This window comes from Dermacentor silvarum, chromosome 2 (assembly GCF_013339745.2).
Source record: "Dermacentor silvarum isolate Dsil-2018 chromosome 2, BIME_Dsil_1.4, whole genome shotgun sequence".
NCBI lineage: Eukaryota > Metazoa > Arthropoda > Arachnida > Ixodida > Ixodidae > Dermacentor > Dermacentor silvarum.
Window position 1 is genome coordinate 188815433 of NC_051155.1, and position 24120 is coordinate 188839552.

The 24120-nt window shown below is 46.2% G+C and overlaps 1 protein-coding gene across 4 annotated transcripts in view; it reads right to left on the reverse strand.

Moving 5' to 3' along the window:
- Positions 1-24120, reverse strand: part of LOC119442300 (E3 ubiquitin-protein ligase TRIP12-like) — a 148058-nt gene that overhangs the window by 18654 nt on the left and 105284 nt on the right. For all 4 annotated transcript variants that reach the window (XM_037707121.2, XM_037707123.2, XM_037707119.2 and 1 more), the window contains exons 26-31: positions 20723-20922; positions 20020-20174; positions 16660-16811; positions 12403-12545; positions 8334-8487; positions 1962-2060 (exon numbers count right to left, since the gene is read on the reverse strand). In XM_037707121.2, coding sequence (XP_037563049.1) covers positions 1962-2060; positions 8334-8487; positions 12403-12545; positions 16660-16811; positions 20020-20174; positions 20723-20922 — 903 coding nt within the window. The remainder of the gene's footprint in view (positions 1-1961; positions 2061-8333; positions 8488-12402; positions 12546-16659; positions 16812-20019; positions 20175-20722; positions 20923-24120) is intronic.

A 24120-nucleotide genomic window follows, 5' to 3' on the forward strand; every position in this document is an offset into this window, starting at 1 on the left:
GGACTCTTTTTGTCTTTCTTCACCTCATGCAAGAAGCTCAACAGAGGCTTCCACTGATCCAGAACCCTGGTCAAGCACTTGCCTAGCGACAGCCATTGAGTTGGGACATATTTCAAAATTTTTCTGAACTCTACATCATGAATTTCCTGAAACTGCCTCAAGGCCTCCTTTCTCTTAGCACTCTTTTCCAAGTAATAAAATATATCTACAAGAACTTCGTCCACCCTTGCTGGAAGGCATAGCACTCCTTTCTCAGCTACCAGGTTTATCAAGTGGCATGCGCACCCGATTTTGTACAAATTTCCTTGGAATTATGTCAGCGCCGCCTGTCACGCCATTTTTTTTACCGAGCATTAAATTGGTGTTGTTAAAACAAAACGCTACACAGTTCGTGATCGGTACATGAAACAATGAGAGTGCCTCCAGAATTAGGTCGCCTATGTTGCGACCACTTGCTTGTCCCTTCAACGTACACAAAGTAGTCGACTCTCAACCAAGCCCGACTCCCTCACGTATGTCACCACGATCGGGTACAACTGCGAGTGGCTATCATTATTGCCGTCGATGGCAACCTTTTTGCAACCATGCAACCATGCTCAGGAGCACCATGTGCTCCTGAGCATGGTTTGCTATCTCGCCAATAATTTTTGTCTTGGTTCTGGCACAGCCGTACCGCTTTGCGACATCCGAAGTCTGGAACATCTTTCGGAGCAGGGGACCCACATGGTCCAAGACGGTCAATGGAAGGTTATGTTCAAGCAGAAACCCAGTGAAGAGACATTCCGCTCGGATCACGACACTATCAGAGTTACGCTAAGAGAAAAACTGTCCCAGCTGCTGCTGCTGTTCTTGGCACTGTACGTGACGACTCATGTGATTTTTGGATGTAACGTGAGCGACAATGTCAGTTCTGCCTCCATGCAAGATGCTTATGTTGCAGCCACACCGCGCAGAACGCAAAATGCTTGCCTTTCCTCGATTTCACAATGCAGCAGAATTCGGCGGTGTAGTTCTTCAAAAACACCTGCAGATATTGTTTTCGCTCCCGCTCTTTACTAAGAGCCATGGCTGACAGTAAACCAAGGAGGTTGCGGTAAACACACCCCTGATCTGAAACATGCCAACACAACCAAAAACAAAGACCATAAGATCGCAAGCTCGATTAGTAGAGCCTATAAGTACAAAACTAGGTCTCAAAACAGAGACAGACAACCAACGACAAGCTGTCGTACTGCAGCGCCATGCTTGCAAAGCCTCGAGCACCCGGCAAACGAGTCAGCAAAAGGTGTGTGGCACACACAGCGACGCTGCAGTCTTATGGAGAATGCAGTTCGGAACAGACATGATGCTACTCGTCTAAAGCATATTCTCAACTATGTTGATCACCTAGCTGAGTGATGGCGATGGCAATTGGATGTGTATGTGGCCAGACCAACTGCAAATTGCACACTAGAACTGCCAAAAAATCTGCGAGACTACATTCTTGCACGCTTCCCGGAAGATTTCCTTGTCAATCATACAACCGCACAAAATGGTCACAATCCATATATTGTACGGGTAATCCGGAAGACTTCGCAGGTCTGTATATGAGAAATTTGCAGCCCTTGGGTGGTCTTTTAAGTGATTTATAATGCTAGATTGTAGGTTCCCTGCTACATGCAACAAAATAATTGACTAGCATGTTTATGGCAGCATTGTCTGCAAATTGGGAACATTTTGTCACAATGCTCAAAAGGCATATCAGTGCCCCTTTAAAGTATGAATCTAGAAACTAAAACTGGCCAGTATCAACACTCCCTTCATAAGAAACACAAAGTTCTGTTGACCTTGAACTGCACCAAGCATTTCCACTCCAGATTTTCATTTTAAATATCATCATAAGCAAACATAAGCATTACATTTTTAGGCTGATGTCCAAGCTGTTTCCATGAATAAGGTAGCATACAAGAAGTGTTGCTTACCTCATTTTCATACTGAATTTCCAGTAGTGCTCTTGAGCTACCAAGGTCCTGCATGACCACTTCTGCCTGCTTCAGGAGATCATCTCGAGCAACTGTCCTCTGATTAAAAAAGAAACAAAGTGCAACACCATGACTATCTAGCAAGCAGGATTATAAGGGCAAGATTACACTACACTTGCCGATCGATAATTCAGACTTGTGGGGGACAGCCTAAAAATCCAAACAATCAGAAGTATTCCAATGTTTGGGTGTGGCTGGTGACTACAGGATCCACTAGGCTTTGCTAGTTTCGGGTTTGAAGAGGTACTGGTGACCATACTAACGACTTATCAAAACAGTAATGTTGCTCTTTCTGTGAAACTCGGTGGCTGAATTAGCATGCCGTCATGCAGGTGGTGTCCAAATTATTGAACAGCACGCTATAGGGTGTCCGAAGTTTCGGTCATTCTTATGCACGTAGTCTATTGGGACAGCAGCCGTTTCGTGAAGCGGTTCAAATAATCAAGCACACCTGAATTACTGGCTGGCGACTGAATACAGTAGGCTCCCAAGAAGACAAACTGACTGTCTGTTCAGCTGACTTTCACAAAAGGCTGAACAGATTTGTAAAGCCTGTGTAAAAGTTCGTTTCAGATGGTGTTTACTGGACATTGTACCTCTAGCCAGGATTCAATCCTGTAAGACTACTATACTATCATCACAAGAAAACTCCACCAGGAAAAACTTTTCACACTCACTGACAATCATCTTGACAGGCAAAATAATTTTCAATCCTGGACCCCGTAAAAAGCCCCGTTTCAAATAATTTAGACATACAGTAGCGTATGTGGAAAATTTTATGCTTGAAATGCAAGTGGGTGCTTCACAAAATGCTCGCAAAAATTGATGGTTCTCATACCGAAACTGAAAAATAAATAAATAAAATAAATAAATGCCATCATTACAACTTGCCGGAAATGACACTTTATTCAGACTGTAGAGAACCAGCGCATGGGTCGTCTGCTTCCCTTGATACCGTTCACGTGTATCAAGGAGCAGATCCCGCAGGTCTGCTAGCCACAGAGTTAGTATACAGTGAAATCTTGATATAACGAACTTCAGGGGACCGCAGTAAATGGTTTGTTATTCTGAAAAGTCATTATAGTGAAAGCTCAAAAGTTAAACATTCCGCCCAATCACCCATCAGTTCATAAGTTGTCACCATATGAGCTATTCATGAAAACATCGCTGTTGGCTCTTGGCCCGCGCTGTTGCCATTTACCATAGATTCCGGCCCCACGCACCACCATGTAATCAAGAGTGACACGCTCAAAACAGACGCTGACTCCGAGAAAACTGCAAACAAAAAGGAAACTCCATGTCACCTGCAAAGCTTGTTTGTTTGTTTTTCACATTCTTTGCCATAGACACTGCAACTGTCTCACTCGAGACGGACACCTGAGCTATTTCAAAGCGCAAGCGCGTGTAAATGACACCGCCCGGAAAGTACAAACTGTGATCGTGTGGCATCGACGTGACTGCGGAGGCCACATTTCTCCGCACATGAAGCTAGTACAGCCACAAAAAGAAGCATGAAAAGAGGTGCGTGGAAAGAAAGGCGAAAGAAGGAAGAGACGCGCCTCTGTTGCTAGGCGACACTTGTCTGGGCAGAGCATGCGCTCGCAAAACCTGATGCGTCGTCACTTCAGCTAGTAGTGTTAACGGGCCTGCGCATGACAATTGCCACTTCGGGACCTTTTCAGAAAGAACGGCTCGGCTCGCCTGACTGTTTAGCTGACACACTGTTACCTGGCCTTGGAACGAAAAAGCGCAAGTCGAGAGCGGAAGTGTTTTGTGGTGATGCCCTCCCCAATGCACGCCTTCTCGCCTCACTGGTCTCGCTGCTCTACTGAGCTGCACTGTCACAATATCAGACCACGCGGGGCCTTCGGGCAAACTGCATCACTGTAGAACGCAAGGGTGCTGTCCTAAACCAGAGACTGGCTCATTGCAATGCGCGGGCCGGAGTGCCATCTGCCATCCTTAGGGCTGGCTGGTACAGAAAAGGCGTGCACGAAAGAACCTGTGTGCACGTGCGGATGACAGCCGTTTCCCTTGTGACATGCCGTTGACACTGATTCGCGTGATCCTCGCTCTGCTTTCGAGCTGTTTAATGCGACAGCATTAAAGACCCCATGGCGCAGAAAATCCAGGGTCGGTGTCAGCGTGGGTGCAGGCATGCCGGCGTCGTTGCCAGAAATAATCATCCCAAACCACCCCGACCACGCAGGCCCTCTGCATGGCACAAGGCGTTAGTGAACAAAATTGAATTTCTCAAAGTAAAATCCGTCAGAAAAATTGTAAAGTACGACTTAACCACAACCTACAGACGTGATAGTGTTGGATTGTAACTTGAATATACAAGAAAACATAATTTTCTTACGCTGAAACTCAAACACAAACTCCTTTTCCAGCATTTTTACAATTCATACAGTGGCGCGCCGCGGTTGTTACTTGCAAATACACCATCCAGATGGCGCTTGCCTGCTCGGCAGCCGCGCACGGAGGCGAAGTTGCACAAAAAAGCTGCAGTTGCCGAGAAGTCTGACAAGCAGTCAGGAACCTTTGAATGTTATTGTGTTCCACTCTTAAAGGTGAAGCTTAAGCAACCTGCAAATTTTTTCGGAATTCGTAGAGCAATTACCGTGGGCGACTGGCCTTTCGAGAGGTGGCCGCCCCGCTTTCCAATGCGCCATGCTGCGTGCCAGCATACTTTAGGCACCATCTCAGGTTTTCCGAACCCATGTGCCATGGTGTCCACTTTCTGTGCCTTGTTGTTTCGGCTGCCGTGACTGGATACATGGAAATCTAGGAATCCCCTGATTTTTTAATATTAGTTCAGAGTACTGAGGCGTTGTTACCATAACACGATATCGTTATTCTGAAAATTTAGCTATTCTGAAGTGTGTAATACTGAAATATTTTTACGTGGGGAATTTCTGAAATATTTACAGCGGGGGATTTCTGAAAAGTTGTTCATCTGAAACGTTCGTTAATGTGGGGTTTGTAGTAACAAGATTTTACTGTACTCTGTGCGATGTGCCCATGCTAATGTATTCTCCGAGTCAAGCCAGTTATCCATATCTGGTTGTCAAGTTTCAACCAGCAGAGCCTCTATGCGTTTAAGAGCACATTGGGGTGGCCAAGCTAAAGGCGCCAATATACTCCGGCATAACGCGAGCCCAATCTATACGCGGCGCAGTTACGCTACGTCGGTGAAAATGGGACGTGCAAAGTGTGCGTACACTCACAGCCAGGCAGGCCGGACTCCGGCTGAGGTAAAGTTTCGCCCATTTCGCTCTTGTGGCAGCGCATTCCTGCATGGCTTGCCACCGTATCGCGTTCTCATTCATGACAAATGCAACATGCGGTTCCTCCTGATGGTGTTTCTGGCGCTGTGTCAGACAGGCTTTCGTTCAACTACATCAGCACAGTGTACGCTTGTGCTCTGAAAGCAGGGATAGGGAAGACGTGTTTGGCCTTCCTCTACGCAGCGATGTATACTGCACAACCATCGCTCCAGTTCGAGAACGCGTCTGAGCGCCCGATGGCATGCAACACGGGGGCATTCTTGCAACAGCTCAAATCGTGTGCACAAAGAGAAAGCACGCCAAGAGACACACTGATCAATTTCAAATGTTGAGCGATAAACGCACCTGGAGCGCCTAGGCGCAACTGAGAGATCAGTAGTTGCGCATGGTTCTGAAACTTTCACCATATCTTCATAGCTACCACTCACCGCCAGGTGCACACGCCATCTGCTTAGGCGATATTTAAAGACTCCTAATAAGAAAATTAGGCAATTACTAGCCCTGCAGCTTTGACAAGATTACATTGATAGTATATGCTAAGCATTTATAGGTAATTTAAAATATGTGAAATTTCATTGCAGTTGGACTTTAAGGACTACATCAACAGAATTATACATTGCAGTTTCTAATGCATAACAAGAATCAAAGGAAATGAAGGGCTTGTGAACAAGCCACGAATGGGGCATTAAAACTAAGAACCCTGGGCAGTTGGAAATATTTTAGCTGTGAGAAAAAGGACATTAATTTTCCGATGGGAGAATAAATGTAGAAGAAATAAGCCACCGGCAGGAACCAAACCTGAACTAAAGGCTGCAGAAATGGCCACTCAACAGTTTTTGTAGCAAACATCTTGAAAGACTGTTCTATTATCTACCATACTTACCAGATTCTAACGTGCCTCCGATTTTTGCTAGCTTAAAGTAAGCAAATAAAAGTGCACCTGAATGTAACATGCCACCAATTTACATAGCATGCCCTGCCACATACACATCAGAAAAATCGAGACGTGCTGAATTTACGTTCACAGACCAAAGTTTAAGCAAAAAAAAAAAAAAAAAAATTATCCTCGCCATTTGTGTTCATTGGCCATGGATACCAAGCACAGTGACAGTATTCTCGACGATCAGCTTTAGAGATACTATTATCACTTTCACAACACTCTGCATTGGACTTGAAGTATGGGGAGGAGAGCATTTCCGGCTCTGTGTGCAAATAGCGAGCTTGGCACAGCGCCTGAAACGCTAGCCGCATATGCATAGGGTGCTGAATAGCATGAAATCTCGCGAAATTGATTGTTTCTCCGAAAGTTCATTGGCCGAAAATACTGCTCTAGATCATAGTCCAGCCCGAAATGAACAAACAGCATAGCAACCGTCACAAAAACAGGTTGCCATTTTGTGATGGCAATGACGCTGCATCTGACAGTACGCAGTTCTAATGCTGCGAATGTGGCTTGTTTCGTATCCAATTGTAATGCGCAGGCAATTTTCGAACCCATTTTCTCAGAAAAAAGGCACTCGTTAGATTCGGGTAAATACAGTAATTGCTGCTTGCTGCTCAGTGAAATTAGTTACAGTAAAGTTCCACTAATAATTTTCCCACTTATAACATAACCAAAGCCATAGCCTCCTCGATAACTCTGTGCCTGTCAAACGGCGCTCGATCGGCTGTCGCTTTTCCCTCTCCCTGTTGGTTGTTTCCACCGAGAGATGGCGCCACCGACGTAGACTAGCTCAGCCCACATCTCCGTCTCTCCGTTACCTCCGCTGGGATCGCAAGTCGAGTGCATTGTTTTTGTCGGTTTTTCTCGTGCAGTACAGTCAAACCTAGCAACGTTGGTGCAGTCCACGCATTTTAAACCTTCTTTAGTGATTATGTACCTGAGCTTAACGCTGAGCGACCATGATTGCTAGATGCTTTTGACGTGCCATCACGTTAAAAAAAAAAAAAAAAAAAAAAAAACATTCTAAGAGGCCACGCTGGTTCACAGACATCATGTGCGGGTAAAGCACCGTGAACTTCTTCACGTGGATACATGTAACTTCGAGCAACACATATAATGACAGAAGTGTCCTCGAGATTTTGTATGTCTGAACTGTATGCATCTCGGGATTTTGTATGTCTGAGCTGCATGCACCGTTCAACAAGGCGTTTCCAATAAAATATTTGCTCGCATCTTCTTATTCAAGGAATGCGACGCTTTTTCTAGGTCCTTAAATACTTGTTTCTATTTTTCCTGGTCGCCAAGGCACACGGACGTAGTAGAAAGAGCAAAGGTTTCTGGGTAAAAATATTCACGTCGGCCACAACGCTCATCTGATGCAAAAGAACTTGAGGAAAACTTGTCTGAAAGTCGTAAAAATGCCACTAACGTGCGCCGAGGCCCGAAGGACGGCTCACTATAGAGCAGTGTCGCAAGCAGTTTTTTACAAGATATAGCTGTAAGAATGCTTGCTGACTTGCGTATTTTCTGCATTTCACTACGATAACTAAGGGCGTATTAACCACAATTAACAAACTCGCGCTTGTCTTTTTTTTTTTTTGCTACGTGCGAGGCGCAATCCGCTTTGACGCTACAATTGCTGCAAGCGCGCTCGCACTTTCACAGACTGTATTCGAGACACTACTATGGTGCTCAACAGCGTTATAAACAAGGCTTTGGTCACCCAGTGGATCGTTGTTCCACCATCGCAGCAATTAAAGCAGTCGGCGTTGCACCAGCCGCGCAGACGGGAGACATGGTGGCACTCTACGTTGGCGCTCAGTGAAATGAGCAGCGGCAGTTTGCAACTCTGCCGACGGCACCTCCCTATTGTCTCGGCGTCTTGACAGGCACACGAGTTTATCGAGGAGGCTATGCCAACGCTAAGTGGACATAATGGTAACAGCATTTTCTCAGCTACTACGTTCTGCTCTTGAAGTCTTGTGAGAAACATACTAGAAGGTTCTATTGAATTACTGGCATTCGCTCATGGAATTGTGTGCAATTGGCAACTGCATCAGGAAAGAAATTAAAACCTACCTTTCGCCGGTCTAACCGTGGGGTGACCCTCTCACTGTTGTCTGACCCAGAGAGATCAGGTGTCATGTCTAGTAGCCTCTGCAGGGCACGGTCTCGGTCAAATGATGTGGTGTAGAAGAGGAGATGACGCGTCTCAAATGGAAACAGGAAGGGACTGTAACAAGGGTTGCATTGACTGAATATTACGAGACATTTTAACACTGAAAAAATGCTGAAAAATTCAAGTGGCCAGAAAACAGCATGAAATTGAAACAGATCTTAACCGCAATCATTAATGAAACAATTTGACAATGCTTCTTGATGGCACGCACATATGAAGGGTAAAAACGACCTAAATAACAGATGCATTTTCCTGTATAATATTAGGGATGGGCGAATATTCGGTATTGTCGAATATTCGATCGATTAATTCTATACTCGTCATTCACTTCGATTCGAATTCAGGTATTCGATATTTTCTAATTATTCGGCGCTCCCGAATAGGCAGCCAGAAACCACGGACGGCCGGTACAATATCTCAGAGGCTATGCTTCACGTCATGGCTGCCATACATCAACCATAAATCTCGAAGGCTATACGTTTTTGCATTAAAGAGCCCAATATGTGCGACTGCAAAAGAGACGAAACGGCGCTAGCGTACAACCGAAACAAAGCAGCGGAGCCCGCATCGCCTTAGTCATCAGTAAATCGTACGTGAATGACAGCATTGAAAGAACGCCTCGTGCCTAGTAGTGCCTTTATTGCGTATACCGCCGCGCATAACGCGTTGGCCGTGGGATTTCATAGCCGCCATCCATGATCGCGACAATAGCTGCTGCGGTTTCTTCCGCAGCGGTTGCGGCAAAAAGTAGTTTCGGTTTGACTCAATACGCACGTCGGCCTGCGTGGCCAAAAAGCCGCGTAGTGGCCATCCATGATCGCATAGATAGCGACCGCGATTTCGCCTGCAGTTATTGCAGCGAATGGTAGTTTCGTTCCGACTCGGTGCTTGTGTTGGCAGCATGCCTTAAGCACCGCAATGTCGCCGTTCATAATTGCGTCGATAGCGGCCGCGGTTGCGACGAACAGTTGTTTCGGTTTGACTCTGTGCAAAGCTGTCGAGGATGAAGAGCACCGGCTACATCGCGATGGATGTATCTGTTGGCGGTCAGATTACTGGCAAAAAACTAAGTGGGATGTGCGCGCGGTAGTGCAAAGCGTGTCGCAAATGATGGCGCAAGCGGCGGCTGTGTTGCAAAAGAAGTTGCGAGGCCTCGATCGCCGCTGCGAGAGCCAATCAGTCACGAGATGACGAGAATTTCAGCTTCCGCACAGCTTTTGTGCAAAATGGCAAAAGGATTTGCTCATCCATTACAGTAATAAAATCGTGCCGACATAGTAAGCATTTGCTTATTGTTTTCTGGATACCCTGATAATTCGGCATTCAGTTAATTCGGACATTTTTTTTTTTCGGTCCGGTGAAATTCAAGTTAACTAGGTTTTAGTATAATATGTTATATACTATTCGAACTATTCGATTCGAAATTATTCAACCAAAACACTATTCGCTTCGAATTTGCTTCGAACCTCAAATTCACTATTTGCCCATCCCTATATAATATATTTCGATAATTGAGGGATTTCAAGAATGATAGCTCACCAGTTCTTGTTACAGTTTATATGAACACAAAGAAAACAAGATTGGCAGCACAACAAAACCATTCATGTACAGACAGTAAAAGTAGGGGTGTGCGAATAGCGGATTTCGAATTGAATATTGAAATGAATGAAGAAATAAAAGCTGAATATCAAATCAAATATCAAATATCAGGAACTTTAACCTTTATGCTTCAAAATTTTTTGCTAACAACAGTGCTGAACATGGTCAGGAGGCTAATCCTTAGCGTAAACAAGAATCTTGCTAGCTATAAGTAACTTGGGTACCCAAGAATTGAGGTGCATAGTATGCTCTATACACTTATTAAAGGGCACACCAAATTAGTATGCTTGCACTGATAACTCAGTTTGTACACGAAGGTCTGGAAAATATTTTTATCAACAGAATGTCTGTGAAATAGAATTAGGCGCTCTGCCCTCTGAAGCTGAAGAAATAGCAAAGTTGTCCTAAATACCAATGGGGTTTTCAGTTTAATAGTAGGCCACACAGTGCTTAATGACAATCTTCTATTGCTTAGAAAGTATTCCAGTTTTCTTCAAGAAGATAGGAGTTTTTCCATCTTTATGGCAGGTGGTTTTTGTGGGTTATCGTCAGCTTGTTAGTAGGCCAATCTGTGCGACAAACAAAAGTGAGGAATATGAATCACGTCACTCGGCATAGCTCCAAGTGGTCATCGGCGCTGCACGCGTCGACCGTGGTCGGCGCCGACGGTAAAAAGTTCTCAAATCGGGATGCCCACAGCAAGTTTTCTCAACATTCGTCTGTTGTGATCAGCATGCCTTCTGCTGGCTAATCGGTCCAATCTTCATACATGCTTCCATGCTTTCCACACGTGCTGCTTTTGTTCCCTCTGTTCACATAGCGTTAATCGTTTTGATCGGTCCAGTCAACCTGGTCGAATCTTGTACCGATTAAGATCACGCACCATGGGAACACTGCGCGCGTCAGGGCACCGACCACAGCCACTTTGAATAAAAAATGTATTATCAATAATAAATAATCAAATTCACCAAAGGTACCAATATTCGAAAAATTGAATATTAGTTATTTGATTTGTGAATCAAATTATTCTGATGTTTGCCATTTGATTTCAAATCGATTATTGGAATATTCACACACCCCTAATTAAAAACAAACTGCAAGCAAACTGTAAGCCAACTGTAAGCACAGGGGTGATGATACGGAACAGCTGCCGCCACAGTGTGGCTACACTGGGAGAAGCAAGACGACTGGTTCCCGCTTGCTATAGCGTCGCCATTTTGGCCTCCGTTATCTTCCCTGTAAATAAAGTGTAAATAGGCCTTGGGCATCAGATACACGTAACAATATGTTAAACTGGCATTATTTTACCTGTCTCAAGACTGACAACACAATACAGTAGAACCTCGTTGATACAGTTTTTCCAGGGACCACGAAAAAAAAAAAAGTAACAGCTGGGAAAACGTAACTGTGAGGAAGGCCACCAATCGCCACAGTTGTGTCATAAACAGCTCTGAATCGCTGCCACTACAGTTAAACGTCTCAGCGCTCGTACTGTGATCGAGGGTGGTGCTTGTGCACGTGTATAATTAAGGGACATGTACAATGTTTTGCAACAGCGGTCCCCTTTCAACTCTCTTGACTGCAATACTTTGCTTATGCTTCACCGCATAACACAGCTCCATTGCAGTGAAGCTGACTTTAGAGAACCGGCGATTATGCTACGCATACAAGACCCTTGTCGGCTCCAAAATAAATGTAACGCTGTACTCAGTACATCTGGCCCAGTGTGTACGGTTTCCGGTAGGCTTTAACTGATGCATACTTTGCTTCGGGTGCTTCGCCTACTGCTCTGTGCACATTTTCAGTGCAGGGCTTGTGCAATTTTGGTCGCTTACTGCAAACTTTGGTAGCTTGCAACGTTGCCGATCACTTGTTGCAACGCAAAAGCTGGCTGCACCGCTAAATTTACGAGACCACCAAGTTGAAACGCAACGCAAGATGCAGGAACATTACAGATTGGCGACATATTAAGGGGAACATAATACATAGAAGTCAATGGAATTCAGTTCTGAACCACAAAAACGCGACATAGCAGCTGGGAAAATGCAGCAACGAGGAACATATCAACCGGTTCCACTGTACACAATAAATTTAGAGTGAGATATTAGGCACTATGCAAATTTCTTCAGTTCACTGAAATGTATATGCACACTAAATACATGCACCAAGGGTAGGCTCTCGCTTTGTTTTTGCAGCACTACTTCTTGTGGAAAACCCAGCCTAGGCATCTACTATGTAGGGTGAGGGTTGCACAATGCAGTTTTGCTCAGTATGACTTGTTATGCCAGAGAGCCCCTTTTGCTTCATAGCATTACAATTCTTAATATATAATGAATAAGACAAATGGGAGAAACTTGACAGGGTCCTCACCAGGCATAGGCGACTTGAGTGAGCCAGGAGGGGATGTTACCAGTCATGATGGCAAGCGGGTCCTGCAGCTGCCTATTAGCTTTGGCTGTAAGCTTACTATTGACAAACTCTGATCTTGGAAGTGCAGGGTGGTAAGAATGAAGCTGCAAAGAAACAGGAACAGCTCAAGTCAGTGCAGATCCAGCTTGTCTCAGGTCAAGTTCCTGTACCATGCAAAATTAATTTCTCCAGTGAGAGGCTCCAGTCTTTAAGCGAACAACTCCTTCGGGTCTCTCCAATTCGTTTGTCTCTCTCAGGACTGCCCCAAGACACCGTGCACGCCAATGCTCATTGGCTGAAACCAGTGCTTTGGGATGTCCTCGGAAGAGGGTAATGAATTGAAGAGGCCCATCAAGTTACACAACCACCTGCTATTTTAATGTGAACAGAGTAGAGAGTGTTACCTAGAACTGGTCTCTCCTAACTGTATCGGCCGTATAAACTTGTAAACATTCGCTTACGAACTAAATTACCAAGCACGGTGTCACGCGCACACAGGTAAACATGAAAACATCTCGCTCGATGACCGCGGAAACTCGGTGTCAACACGCTGGAATGAGAAGGCGCGGCGATAGCAGCGAGCGAATTGACCTCCGTGCCATCTCTTGCTTCAACCCAAACTAAACGTCGAAAGGCCGCGCCGCAGCCGCTGTTGTCAACATGATGCCAACGTCTCGTTGTCTGGGGAAAATGACAACCCGCTAGACACACCGACTCCGACAACTACCTTGAAAGTAATGGATCCTTTTGACTTTGTCTTAAAGGTTATCAGAGCACACGACAATGACATTGCAATGGCTCTTTTAACGGACTGTGAGACTCGCGTAATGGCTTTGCTTGCCGTGAAGCGTAAGAAATCCAGGCTGACCGACTTCTGGAAATAAAGCTTCCAGTAAGCGCAAGCTTGCCAAGTTTGCAGACTTTGTCATAAATATGCAATGAAATTGAGATAATTCTAACCGCTTCATTATGACAGTGCATGTGCCGCAAAATCAGTGTATCGCGATCGGCCGGGTGTGCGTGTTTAAGTGATGTTGGCCGCAATGCACGAAAAATGCACGAAAAATGCTGTAACAGCCCCACAAAATGCAATCTCTCGTGAAGTTGACACTGTATTGACCGCCTTCGGTACGTCTCAACCTTTGCCCCCATGCCATCACGAAGATTTCCTGGACGATGGTTTCGGTTTCGTTCATGGCTTTGCCATTTGACGTACGTATATACATACAGTAGAACCCCGCTGTTACGTTTTTCACGGGACCAGTAAAAAAAAAAACACGTAAGAGCCAGGAAACGTAAGAGCCGAGAAACGGGAAAAATTGAAAAATGAGAGCAGTGGTGCTTGGCACACAATTTTATTTCAGTGCTAGCGCTTGAAAAAATCGTGAAGCGTTGCCTGGCGCATTTTCTCACGCCCCAGCAGCACGAGGCGTTTTTCGAGAAGCTGCAGTGCCGTGTGGCACTCGACATCGTCGCTTGAGCTCACGTACCTTCTGAGCAAATCTAGTGCCGTTACGGCCGACGAGGAGGTTGGATCCAGCAGCTGCTCCCTTTCCCCCTCCTCCTCCTCAACTTCGTCTTCACTGCTGCACACATCGGCACACTCGGCCACGATTTAGTCCACAGATAAAACCTCGGAGGTGACAACGGCGTCATCAATAGAAACGTAATCACTGTACGCGATTCCATCACCAACAGTTTGCATCGCTGTGCAGAGTTCGTTGCAGTCTGCGAAGGCTTCATCTCCAACGGCTTCTTCGGTGCCGTCTACACCCGCGCTGAAGCACTTCGCGAAGCAGTGTTGAACCTTACTTGCAGTGACAGCGCTCCACGCCGAAGCTAAATAGTGCATGGCATCTATGATTGTGATGCCTGTCGGCTATTTGCCACGCTCCACATTGGCCAGAGATCGCTTTACAATGCATTTCCGGTAGAAGTGCTTTACGTTTTTGATTATGCCAGCGTCCAAGGGCTGAAGGTGGCTTGTGGTGTTGGCGGGCAGAAAAACCACCTTGATATTTCGTAGCGACTTGGTGTCTTTCGGATGCGCGGAGCAGTTGTCTAGAAAAACAATTACTTTCCTGTCCTGGCAGCCCATCTTCGAGTCCATATAAGACAAAAACTCTTCAAAAAGCGAGCATGTCATCCAGGCCTTGCTATTGTTCCTGTAGTGGCAGGGCAGGTGGCGAATATTCTTAAAGCAGCGTGGGTTCCGAAATTTGCCGATAACTCAGGGTTTCATCAATTCGGAGCCATCTGAGTTGCAGCACAGCAGCACTGTTAAGCGTTCCTTGCTGCATTTTCCTCCGTGGCAAGCCTCACCTTTTAGGCTCAGTGTCTTGGATGGCTGCACTTTGAAGAAAAGGCCTGCTTCATCGGCATTGAAGATATCCCTGGGTGCGTAGCCACTGATAACGGACGCCACGGTCTCTTTCCAGGCGTCAACGGTTGCTGTGTCGACGCTAGCAGCCTCTCCATTGACCGTCCGGTAGCATATTCCATGCCTCTTCTTGAATCGGTCGATCCATCCGTTTGACGCAGAAAAACTGTCGATGCCCAGCTTGTCGGCAATCTCAATTGCTTTTTCTCGCAAGATGGTGCCGTCAAAGTTGACTCCTGCGGCCCTCGCTTGTTTAAACCACTTGAATATGGACGGCTTCATCAAGCGGCGTGTGCTCCGCACCCCGGGCTTGCTTGCATCCGCCGGCAAAGTTTCTGGCGTTTTCTTCAATTTCGCTCCTTCTTGCGACAATGCTATTGAGAGTTGAAGGCGTTAGTCCTAGTTCCTTCGCTAAACACACCCTCTTCCGCGTCGGATTTTCTTCCACAGCGCGGAGGATATTCAGCTTCTCTTGCAGCGAAAATGCTTTTCGTTTTCTTGATCCCATCCTGGTGGTAGACTATGCTTCCACGGCAGTCAAACAAAGACGGCTCAGACTGGAGCCAAAAATTTGTTTCTGCACGTCGGTGCAGGCCTGAACCGAAGGAGATGAGCGACGGAGCAAGGGAGCCACTACACACAGTCAGCCACGTTGACAAGCAGGAGCGTTTGGCGCAGCGGCAGGCAGACAACTTGGAGCGTCGGAGTTATAATGTCGAAGCGGAAGAACAAAGCTAGCACAACCACCTCATGCGACGACTCGCAACACAAAGGCAGCGCGAGATAACAACTGCGGGAAGCAAGGACGGACCACTTGGACGCGATGACGATGAGTCCACGCCAACGCGACGGCTCTCTGGGCATCGGAAACGAATCTCGAAGGCCCTGCTTTTATATGCGTGCACCGAAACAAATTTTAATGCTAAAAACTCGCCACCTATAAATAGTAAATACTGATCTCGAAAGGCCATAATTTTGCTGGCAGGAGCAGGAAACGTAATGGGCGTCGCCCATTGTGCAGCTAATCCTACAGTCAAGTCAAGTCAAGCTACGTGAAAAGTCAATATGGCCGTCGGCACTGGCCGTTTAGAGTGTCGATTCGCGACGTAACAGCGGGGTTCCTAATGCATTGGGTTCTATGGGAGCTGTGCCGGGACCGGCCGAAAACGACGTAACAGCCAGGAAAACGCAGCACCCAGGAACGTAACAGCGGGGTTCTACTGTACTAATTTCATGTCAACTAAGTTCCTCACAATTAAATTTTTTGCACGTCCCGTTTAATTTCGTTGTAGCGGGACTCTACTGTATTACAAACACAGGGAAGGCACAGCAGCAATAATTTCACGCTATCAAAGAAAACAATGCAAAGTGAGGGATGACTAGTGAGCAAACACTACTTTTGGCACCTGATCAACAATCGTGCTTCAATGTAATTTTTTCGCACTTTCATGTGCACGTGTAGCATAGAACTTAAAATTCATGCAGCTAAGTCTTGCTACAGGAGCTCGACAAAATGCTTCTTGCGTATTTGTTCTCTTTTGACAACTCAATGACAAACACTTTCCATTGTGCTTATTTGGCAAGCCCTTCAAGATAACTAAATGTATGTGTCAGCATACTTAAAGTGCTTACACAGCTCCCCCCCCCCCCCCCCCCCCAGAACTGTATCCCTCCCTTTCATTTCCATCAGATTCAAGTTGTTCAATGAACGAAAATTTCATGTGCATATAAAGCTTGCTAATGCTTTATTGGTATAATGTGAGATTATTTACTGATCAAGGTGATAAGGTCAAGGTATGAGAGAGAGAGAGACAGAAAAGGAAATAAATGGCAGGCACCTCGTAAAGATAACCCCAGTGCTGTGAGAGGGCATAGACAACCCTGAGCAGAGCAATCACAGGCAGAGACGGATCCTGGATGGTGACCGACTCCGGCAACGTTGCACTGAGGTGCTGGTGCAGCAGAGACACAGTGTCTGGCACTACACCTTCTGTAAAAACAAAAGCGAGCAGTAAACCCATGGTTACGCTACCATTCTACCAAAGCAACCATGTTCAGAAAATAATAGACTAACTAGGCAACATCGAAAGCACCTGCGCAACATTTCTATCACATGCAGACCTTCAGTGACTGCAGAAATCAATGGCTGTGGAAATCAATGAGCTCCGTTATCTCCATGTGTGAGCTTGCGCACTCTAGCCAATAGAGCTTGAGGATTCCAATAGTCACGGGCCTCAATGGTTATCAAACATGCACATGTGGCAAGAGTATTAAACACTGCATTGAATGAATACAGGGCAACATCACTTGAGAAAGCATAAAAAAATAGGTGTTGGTAGAATATTGCTCATTGTCCTTTGATAAATAGTGGTCATAATGACTTTTATGAAAATTTCTTGTGAGAATTTGTCAATTTATATGCAAGTGTTTATGTAAGACATATGCATTAGAGCCCCAATATAATGAACAAAAAGATTTTTTTATATAATGAAGTAAAGTCAAGATTTGGCTGGTTTTTCGTGGTTATAACAAACCCTAAACACAAGATCTGAAGCAATATCAATAAGAGCGAAATGCATACTCATTACTTCGCAGCTCAAAATGTGCATTCTTGTAACAAAAATGTTACATGCTCTGCAAGAGTAACTTGCAATGGCAGTTTCCCACATGTTTGAATGATCTGAAGCACAAAAGTCCGCATTGTGGATGTGACAGTGCTTTGACTAGAACTTTGGCTTGGCTGCCCCGAAGTTTGCCATTTATAGGCCCCAAAAACGCCTCAAAGGCCTGCAATGTTCTGCTCTATGTTCCCATAGATTGCAGTTTGTAGAACAGCATTCTCTGCAGCTTGTATACACAGCACAGTTGGGCAAGTGAATTGTCTTGTACAGGTTTGACACAAAGTACCAGATGGGGCAACACATGCTTATGTTGTTCTTGCATTTGTGTTCCCGTAGATTAAAGGTACATAATTAGGAGTTTATCTAGAAACGAATACTGAATCAGATCCAGAAAAAAAGGGGGGGGGGGGGGAGAAAGAAAAAAATATTGAACTGAACATTGAATATAAGAAAAATTCTCACAAAATTTAGTGCTTACAAATTTTGGTCAAGAAAATGCAGTGCCGCACATGCTTGGGAGTCTCTTAGCATGGCATAACACTGAATGTAGCAAGCTATCAGCAACTTATGTAGATAGAAATCGAGGTATACAGTACGCTGTACTATTATTAAAGGGAACACCAAATTAGTATGCCAGCACTGATTACAGCTCAGTTCCATACCATAGCATATGAAGGTTTGGAAAATTTTTTTTTTTATCAGTAGCATTTTTTTTAACAGTAGAATTTCTTTTGAACGGAATTAAGTGCTTTTCACCTGAAAATAACAAATTAGTAATGACATTTCGTTGTGCTGAATACCAATGAGGTTCTCAGTTTAATAGCGGACCTGTCTTTTGCAGCAATATTCTTTTCATTGTATAGAAAGTTTTGATTTCCAGTTTTCCTCGAAAGTACGGAACGGCTTTTTCCAAATTTACAGCTGGTGAGTTATCATAAGGCCAATCTGTGCGACAGACGAAAAGACCGCGCATCATGTGGCGCGATCACTGCTCCACGAATAGTAGACGCCGATGGTAAAAAGAAGGCACATCCTCACCGTTTCACTGTCAGATATGGCGTGATTTGCCACCTGTCAAAGATTCTGAAATCTAGAAGGTCACTGGAAGTTAGCGCGACACTCAAGGGTTGTGGGGATTGAGGGAGGCGCCGGCGCCATTGCGCGGGCTTCACCTGTTCTGCCGTCCCTCGCCTTTCCCCGTCCGCTCCCAACCGGTTCTAGCGGTGGCACTCCACTCGCGGTGGTTTAGCAGTGAGGGCGGGGCCGCTGACATGACGGCTCGGCCGCGTTTCGGCTGCTAGTGGTTATCTCCGGGATCGGCGCAAGGTATGTACACGCTTTCCTCTCGTCTGCCGACACGTTTGTGACTAGGACTGGAGCTCACACACAGTGCCTTTGCCGGTGCGGGGAGTGCGTATTTTGTGCTGATCCTTTCCTGACACTAAGCCGACCAGCGGTGCCTAGTGCTCGTGCGAAGTCGTACCACAGTGAGCCGCACTTGCCGAAAGCCTAAGCCAAAGGAGATTGCCCGAGCTCTCGCGGGTTGACCCATTGGTTATCGCCAGAGCAAGTAGCATAGCCGCCGGGACTTTTCCTAGCGGCGTGACCCAGCTTGAGCCTGTGCTCAAGCAGCGACGTGCAATTGGCACCTGTTTTCTGTATTTTCGCCCTGGTGCGCCACATGGGAGTTTGTGCAGTGCTGGTGCCGACGGATTCAAAAATGGTTTCCGTCAACTCAGGGCTTTGCTGTGTTTTAGCGTGCGTCGCTCGGTAGCCCCTTGCGGCCTTTGAACTTGTGCACAAGCGGTGCTGGAGGCGACGGCTGACGTGGCCCTGTGGCTCGCTAAGCTTGAGCCCGCCCGCGGTGGTTGGTCTCCTGTGAGACACCAAGAACCTACAGGGTGCAAGGGTAGCAAAAGTCTAGTGCAGGGGTTCTCAAGTACGTTCATCCCAGTGAACCCTGCTAAGCTCAATAAAGTGCCAAGGTTGGTTGGCACTTTATTAGCGTCCAACCATCGTTTCTGTTGGACGCTAACGCCACTCTTGCTCTTCTGCGGCGCGCCTTTGCGGTGCTCCGTGCATTTATTTTTTTATGCCTCCAACGTATTTTTATGCCTCCAGCGCACGCTATCGGCACCTACCCTATCTACAAATAGGAGAAAGGTGCATGGTGGTAAGCTACGGTCTCCGAGATTCAAGTGCGAAAGCTTAGGTGCGCTGCCCGTTCTCAGAGGTTGGGTGTCTACAAGCTGCTTGCGTATTTATTGAGCAGTTCGCGCGTTGCTGTTGTGCACTGTGATGTGCTTTTTGATACTCGGGCATGGGTAATGGAGGTTCTTTGGATCGAGCGCACCTCGTGTTCGCCGTTTTAGCCACTTGTCGAGCGCGGGACAAGGGAAAATTTATCAGTGGCTCGCGGAAGCCCGGGCAGGGGCCTGCGGAACCCCTAGGTTCCGCGGAACTCATTTTGAGAACCCATGGTCTAGTGTATAGTGACACACCAAGCAGTTTGCATGAAATAAACTGGATCAGCCAGCCACAAATACCAAAAAACAAATCGTGCTAAACAAGTCTCACCATTCCAGAGATCATCTTTCTTTTTGGCAGCAGATTTGGAGCCCGAGGAGCTTTTGTTTCGGCGACTAGAAAGGCTTGGGGCTGATGACGACTGGCCTGCTCGACTTGAACTTGAGGCTGCTCCGCTACGATCATCCTCAGGAACAGGACGGTACCTGCGAACACACGAGTGCACAATTTGACATTTTCATTGATGTGTGAACTGGAGAACATAGACTAAATACCGTATTTTTACGCATATAACCTGCCCCAAAAATTCAACAAGTTTAACAGTAAAGTTCGGGTGAAGGAGAGGACATGGTATTTAAGATTTTCTTTCTCATCCGAGTGTCATGAATGCTGTGAATGCGAAACATCAATCACTGACAAGATAATAGGGGTGACGAGGCAGACATAATCAAGGCCCTCAAGAGAGTTTGCCATACTGGTTAGGAGGCTACACTAAAACACTGGAGCTTAACTAAAGAGCAGCTGATTGCTTTTTGCAAGTTGCTTCCCATCACTTTCACGTCCTCCTGGCTAAGAAACACTGGTCTAGCTTGAAAATATCTGCAAGTTCATGAAAACTACATAATTTGGCAAGACCTAGCACAATATTGCACAATTTATATTGTAGCAGATAACTGATTTTCTGACCGAGCAGCCAGTCGCAAAGGCAAGAGGGCTTGGTTCGGCCATCCCCGTCTTGGATGGTGGCACTCACCAGATGGTGTGGGTCTGCACCCAAATGTTGGCATAACCCATGGGGTTTTCAGAGTCTGTGTCCGTTTCCTGGCCATCAGGACTGGCACCGCTGTATTGCCGGATGGCTTGGTACACAGTCATGCCGTATGGTAGTGGGTGGTCCCCGATAAGGAACTGCAGCTTATGCCGTGCCTGGCCCTGGTTTATCATCATGGCAGCCTGCATGAACCAGAGTGACGGTGGCCCTCAGTTTTAGTCCTTCAATGCCCAGGTACCCAACTTGTTCCAAGTTGAACACGCAACATTGACAGAATGTGTCCCTTTCTTTACAGGCACCAAATAGAAATTCAATCTCCACGTATGTTGTAGATGAGAGCACATAGGTTAAAAAAATTTATAAAGAACGGCATAAGAATTGGCACCCCATGAGCATGCCTTGTTCTCTATGCTAAATTGTGCTTATGCTTCTGGATTGCGCAATAGAACTAGAACCTTGCTTGTACATTTTTTTAATGCGACTTTTATTAATTTTTTTTTTAACGGGGAAACGTACAATCCGAAGCAACAAAAATAATTTGGCCGACTGAACTGCAGCTCACATCTACGTAATGCGAAGCGCTGTTGCAGCACGAGACGCCGACGTACGCCGAACTCGAGGGGGAGTGGCCCAAGATGTGCATTGTCATTTTTGCGGCTTCGGTACATTTGCGCTCCTTCAATTTGGCCTGTGGCAGCAGCTTCTTCGGGTGGAAGATTCTGGCGGGAAGTTTTGGAATGCCCACTCAGAATCATTGCAGCACAAGACTCGCTTTATGCTGCCAAAGCGAACCACAATACTCCCTTCACCCAGAAGGGAATGGCAGCACGTTTGGGTTATCTGTTAAAAGTGTGTAGGAGGCTTCTAACAGCACTATGCCACACACACTACGAAACCGACAGGTGAAGATGCTCATCGCAATAGTGTTGGCGGCGTGTGACAAAGTGTGATATTTGCTGGTACTGCAAGAGGAAACAGTGCGTGCTGGCATTTTCAAGTGATACAGGCAGACAAGTACTGTGGAGAAGCTGCCATGACGGCTGCCTACTGCTCTCGATCGTGCAAGCCTCATGATTTCTCTTGCCATGTGCAGGCTTCGCAGCGGCGGCGTTAAATGCCAGCCAGTGTTCTTAGGGAATCCTGCTGCATGCAGTACATGCCTCATACATAACTAATTTCGATGGTGGAAATATGTTGTGTCGCTATATTGATGCAACGCTAAATAAATTACCATCGACAGTCAAGAGGTGGGTTTTACCACTTTTAATGCGTTCACATTCTTAGCGTACTTCGTGCACTTTCCGGGGGCTATCTATCTACTGTACTTATTTGATTCTAAGGCGAAGGTGCTATTGGAGTTCCCAAGAAATAAAAATCGAGTATGCACACCAACATAAGGACATACAGAGTTGCCGACAGAGTATCGAGACTTGGTGGAGATCGCCTGAAATACTGAATTAATAATACACCTAAAATGCAAAATGGCGATCATGAAATAGGGAAGGGGGGGGGGGGGGAGGTAGCCTCGACATGCGAAGTGCGGATATGCTAACTTTGCCTTTAGGTGTCGCTTTACTGCAGCGCGAATTTCTCAGTGTGGCTTCGTTTATAAGGCGGGGGATGACTTCGAGGCTAAAAATTCTGGGAAAAACTCGTGCTATATTTGAATAAACATGGTATGTATGTTTCTATCTATGTGTGTTTGAATCTAACCATTTTCCTGCCTACCTGGGTCATTGGGAAGTCAGTGGTAGAAAGGGTAGCACATCGGGAACTGTGCTGAGAAACCCGGGTTCGAAACCAACCATTGGACCAACTTGGGTCACAGTTTGTGGCGATGTGCACATTCATACGGTGGCACTAGATGGCGCCGAGAGTCCTTACGGAAGCGCAAAAGAAGATTCCTGCTGCAGTACACGCTTCATACATAACGCATTACCATCGACAGCCATCGTGAGATGGGTTCTGCAGCAATGTATTTTTAAAACTTGCCCCTTTTCGGCAGAGCCTTCAATTTGAACACCACGTAGGGTGGTAGCTTGCAACCGTCTTACGTGCAAGACAACATTACAGTGACTCTCGTATTCTCATTTCCACTTGACCTTGGAAACTCGGGAGCCTTTCTGCTGCACTGTTATTGCCAGGGGCATATACAGATATACAGTCGTTTGATCAGCATTGCTGATCTGGCCCAGCTGAAAGTTTATCGACTTTCACAGCGAAATCACATGACGCTGAAAGGCCACAATCAGCTCTTCATAGCTTTCTGGCAGCTTCTGCAATACCAAGTGCCCCATGTAAAGAAAATCCAGTGCGGCGCATAAAACGAGACACCCAGTGCTTACTTGCCTTGTAGTCCATCTGCGGAATGCCTTTTTCTCTAGCAATCTCTCTTGCCTTTGCTCGCAGCAGCTCGATGTTGACTGCAAGGTGTGCAGCCCATTGCTCTTCAACAAATTGTTGGGTTCAGTTCAACTTCAGCACACTCCAATCTTCAGTCCCTGGAAACTTCTCAGGCCACTGCCCACAATTAGGGCTTCTTTTTCCTTCTTCCAACCACGAATGCTGCGCCCGTTCACACCGAACTGCAATTCTGCAGCACAGTTGCTGATGGTTTCAGCAGCTAAGATCACCATTTCTCTTAAAAGTAGCCGAATACTACTTTCGCGGTCCTGACATCGTGAAAACTGTGGCCGTTGCAAAGTCAGTGTGGTTACAACGGCTTCTGATGATGGCGCAAGAACCTGATGACAGTGCTGAGCAATACCAAAATCAGACCTGCAAATGTGGGCTGAAAATAGTTGGGATATGCATATACCATATTTATTCGATTATGAGGCGGTCACGATTATAAAGCAAGGGTGACAGTTGGAGAACCCCAGAAAAAATCACCGACCCTTCCACTCCGTGAAGATGGTCGAACAGCAAAGCTGTGTCAGTTACACCGAGTGTTGCACCATGCAAGTCAAACTTCGCAAGCAGTCTATATACTAGTAAATCTTTTGTTTCGCCATGCTTTCACCTCATTTTCACTTTTGCGTGCTTCGCGTAGTGACCATGCTTTCATATAAGGTACGGCCTGCCGCATCAGGCCGGCTGCAATGAGAGCGAGCGTCCGAGCCGTAGTAGCATTCGTGGCCGCTTGGCTGGCCCGAACGCATTACTTGCGGGGGATGGGACGCATCGGCGTCCACGAGCAACAGGCGTTCCGAGCTCCTTTCTCATGCTTTTTCTACGACGTACCCAGGCAAGAGTCCTTGACCAAAGCTCTGTATATACAACCAATGCTAACGTGAACTCCTCTCACACCCCACTCCGACGCTGACACTTTTTTTTAAACACCGCTATTGGTTGGCACGCCTCCTCCTCCAGCGCGAGTA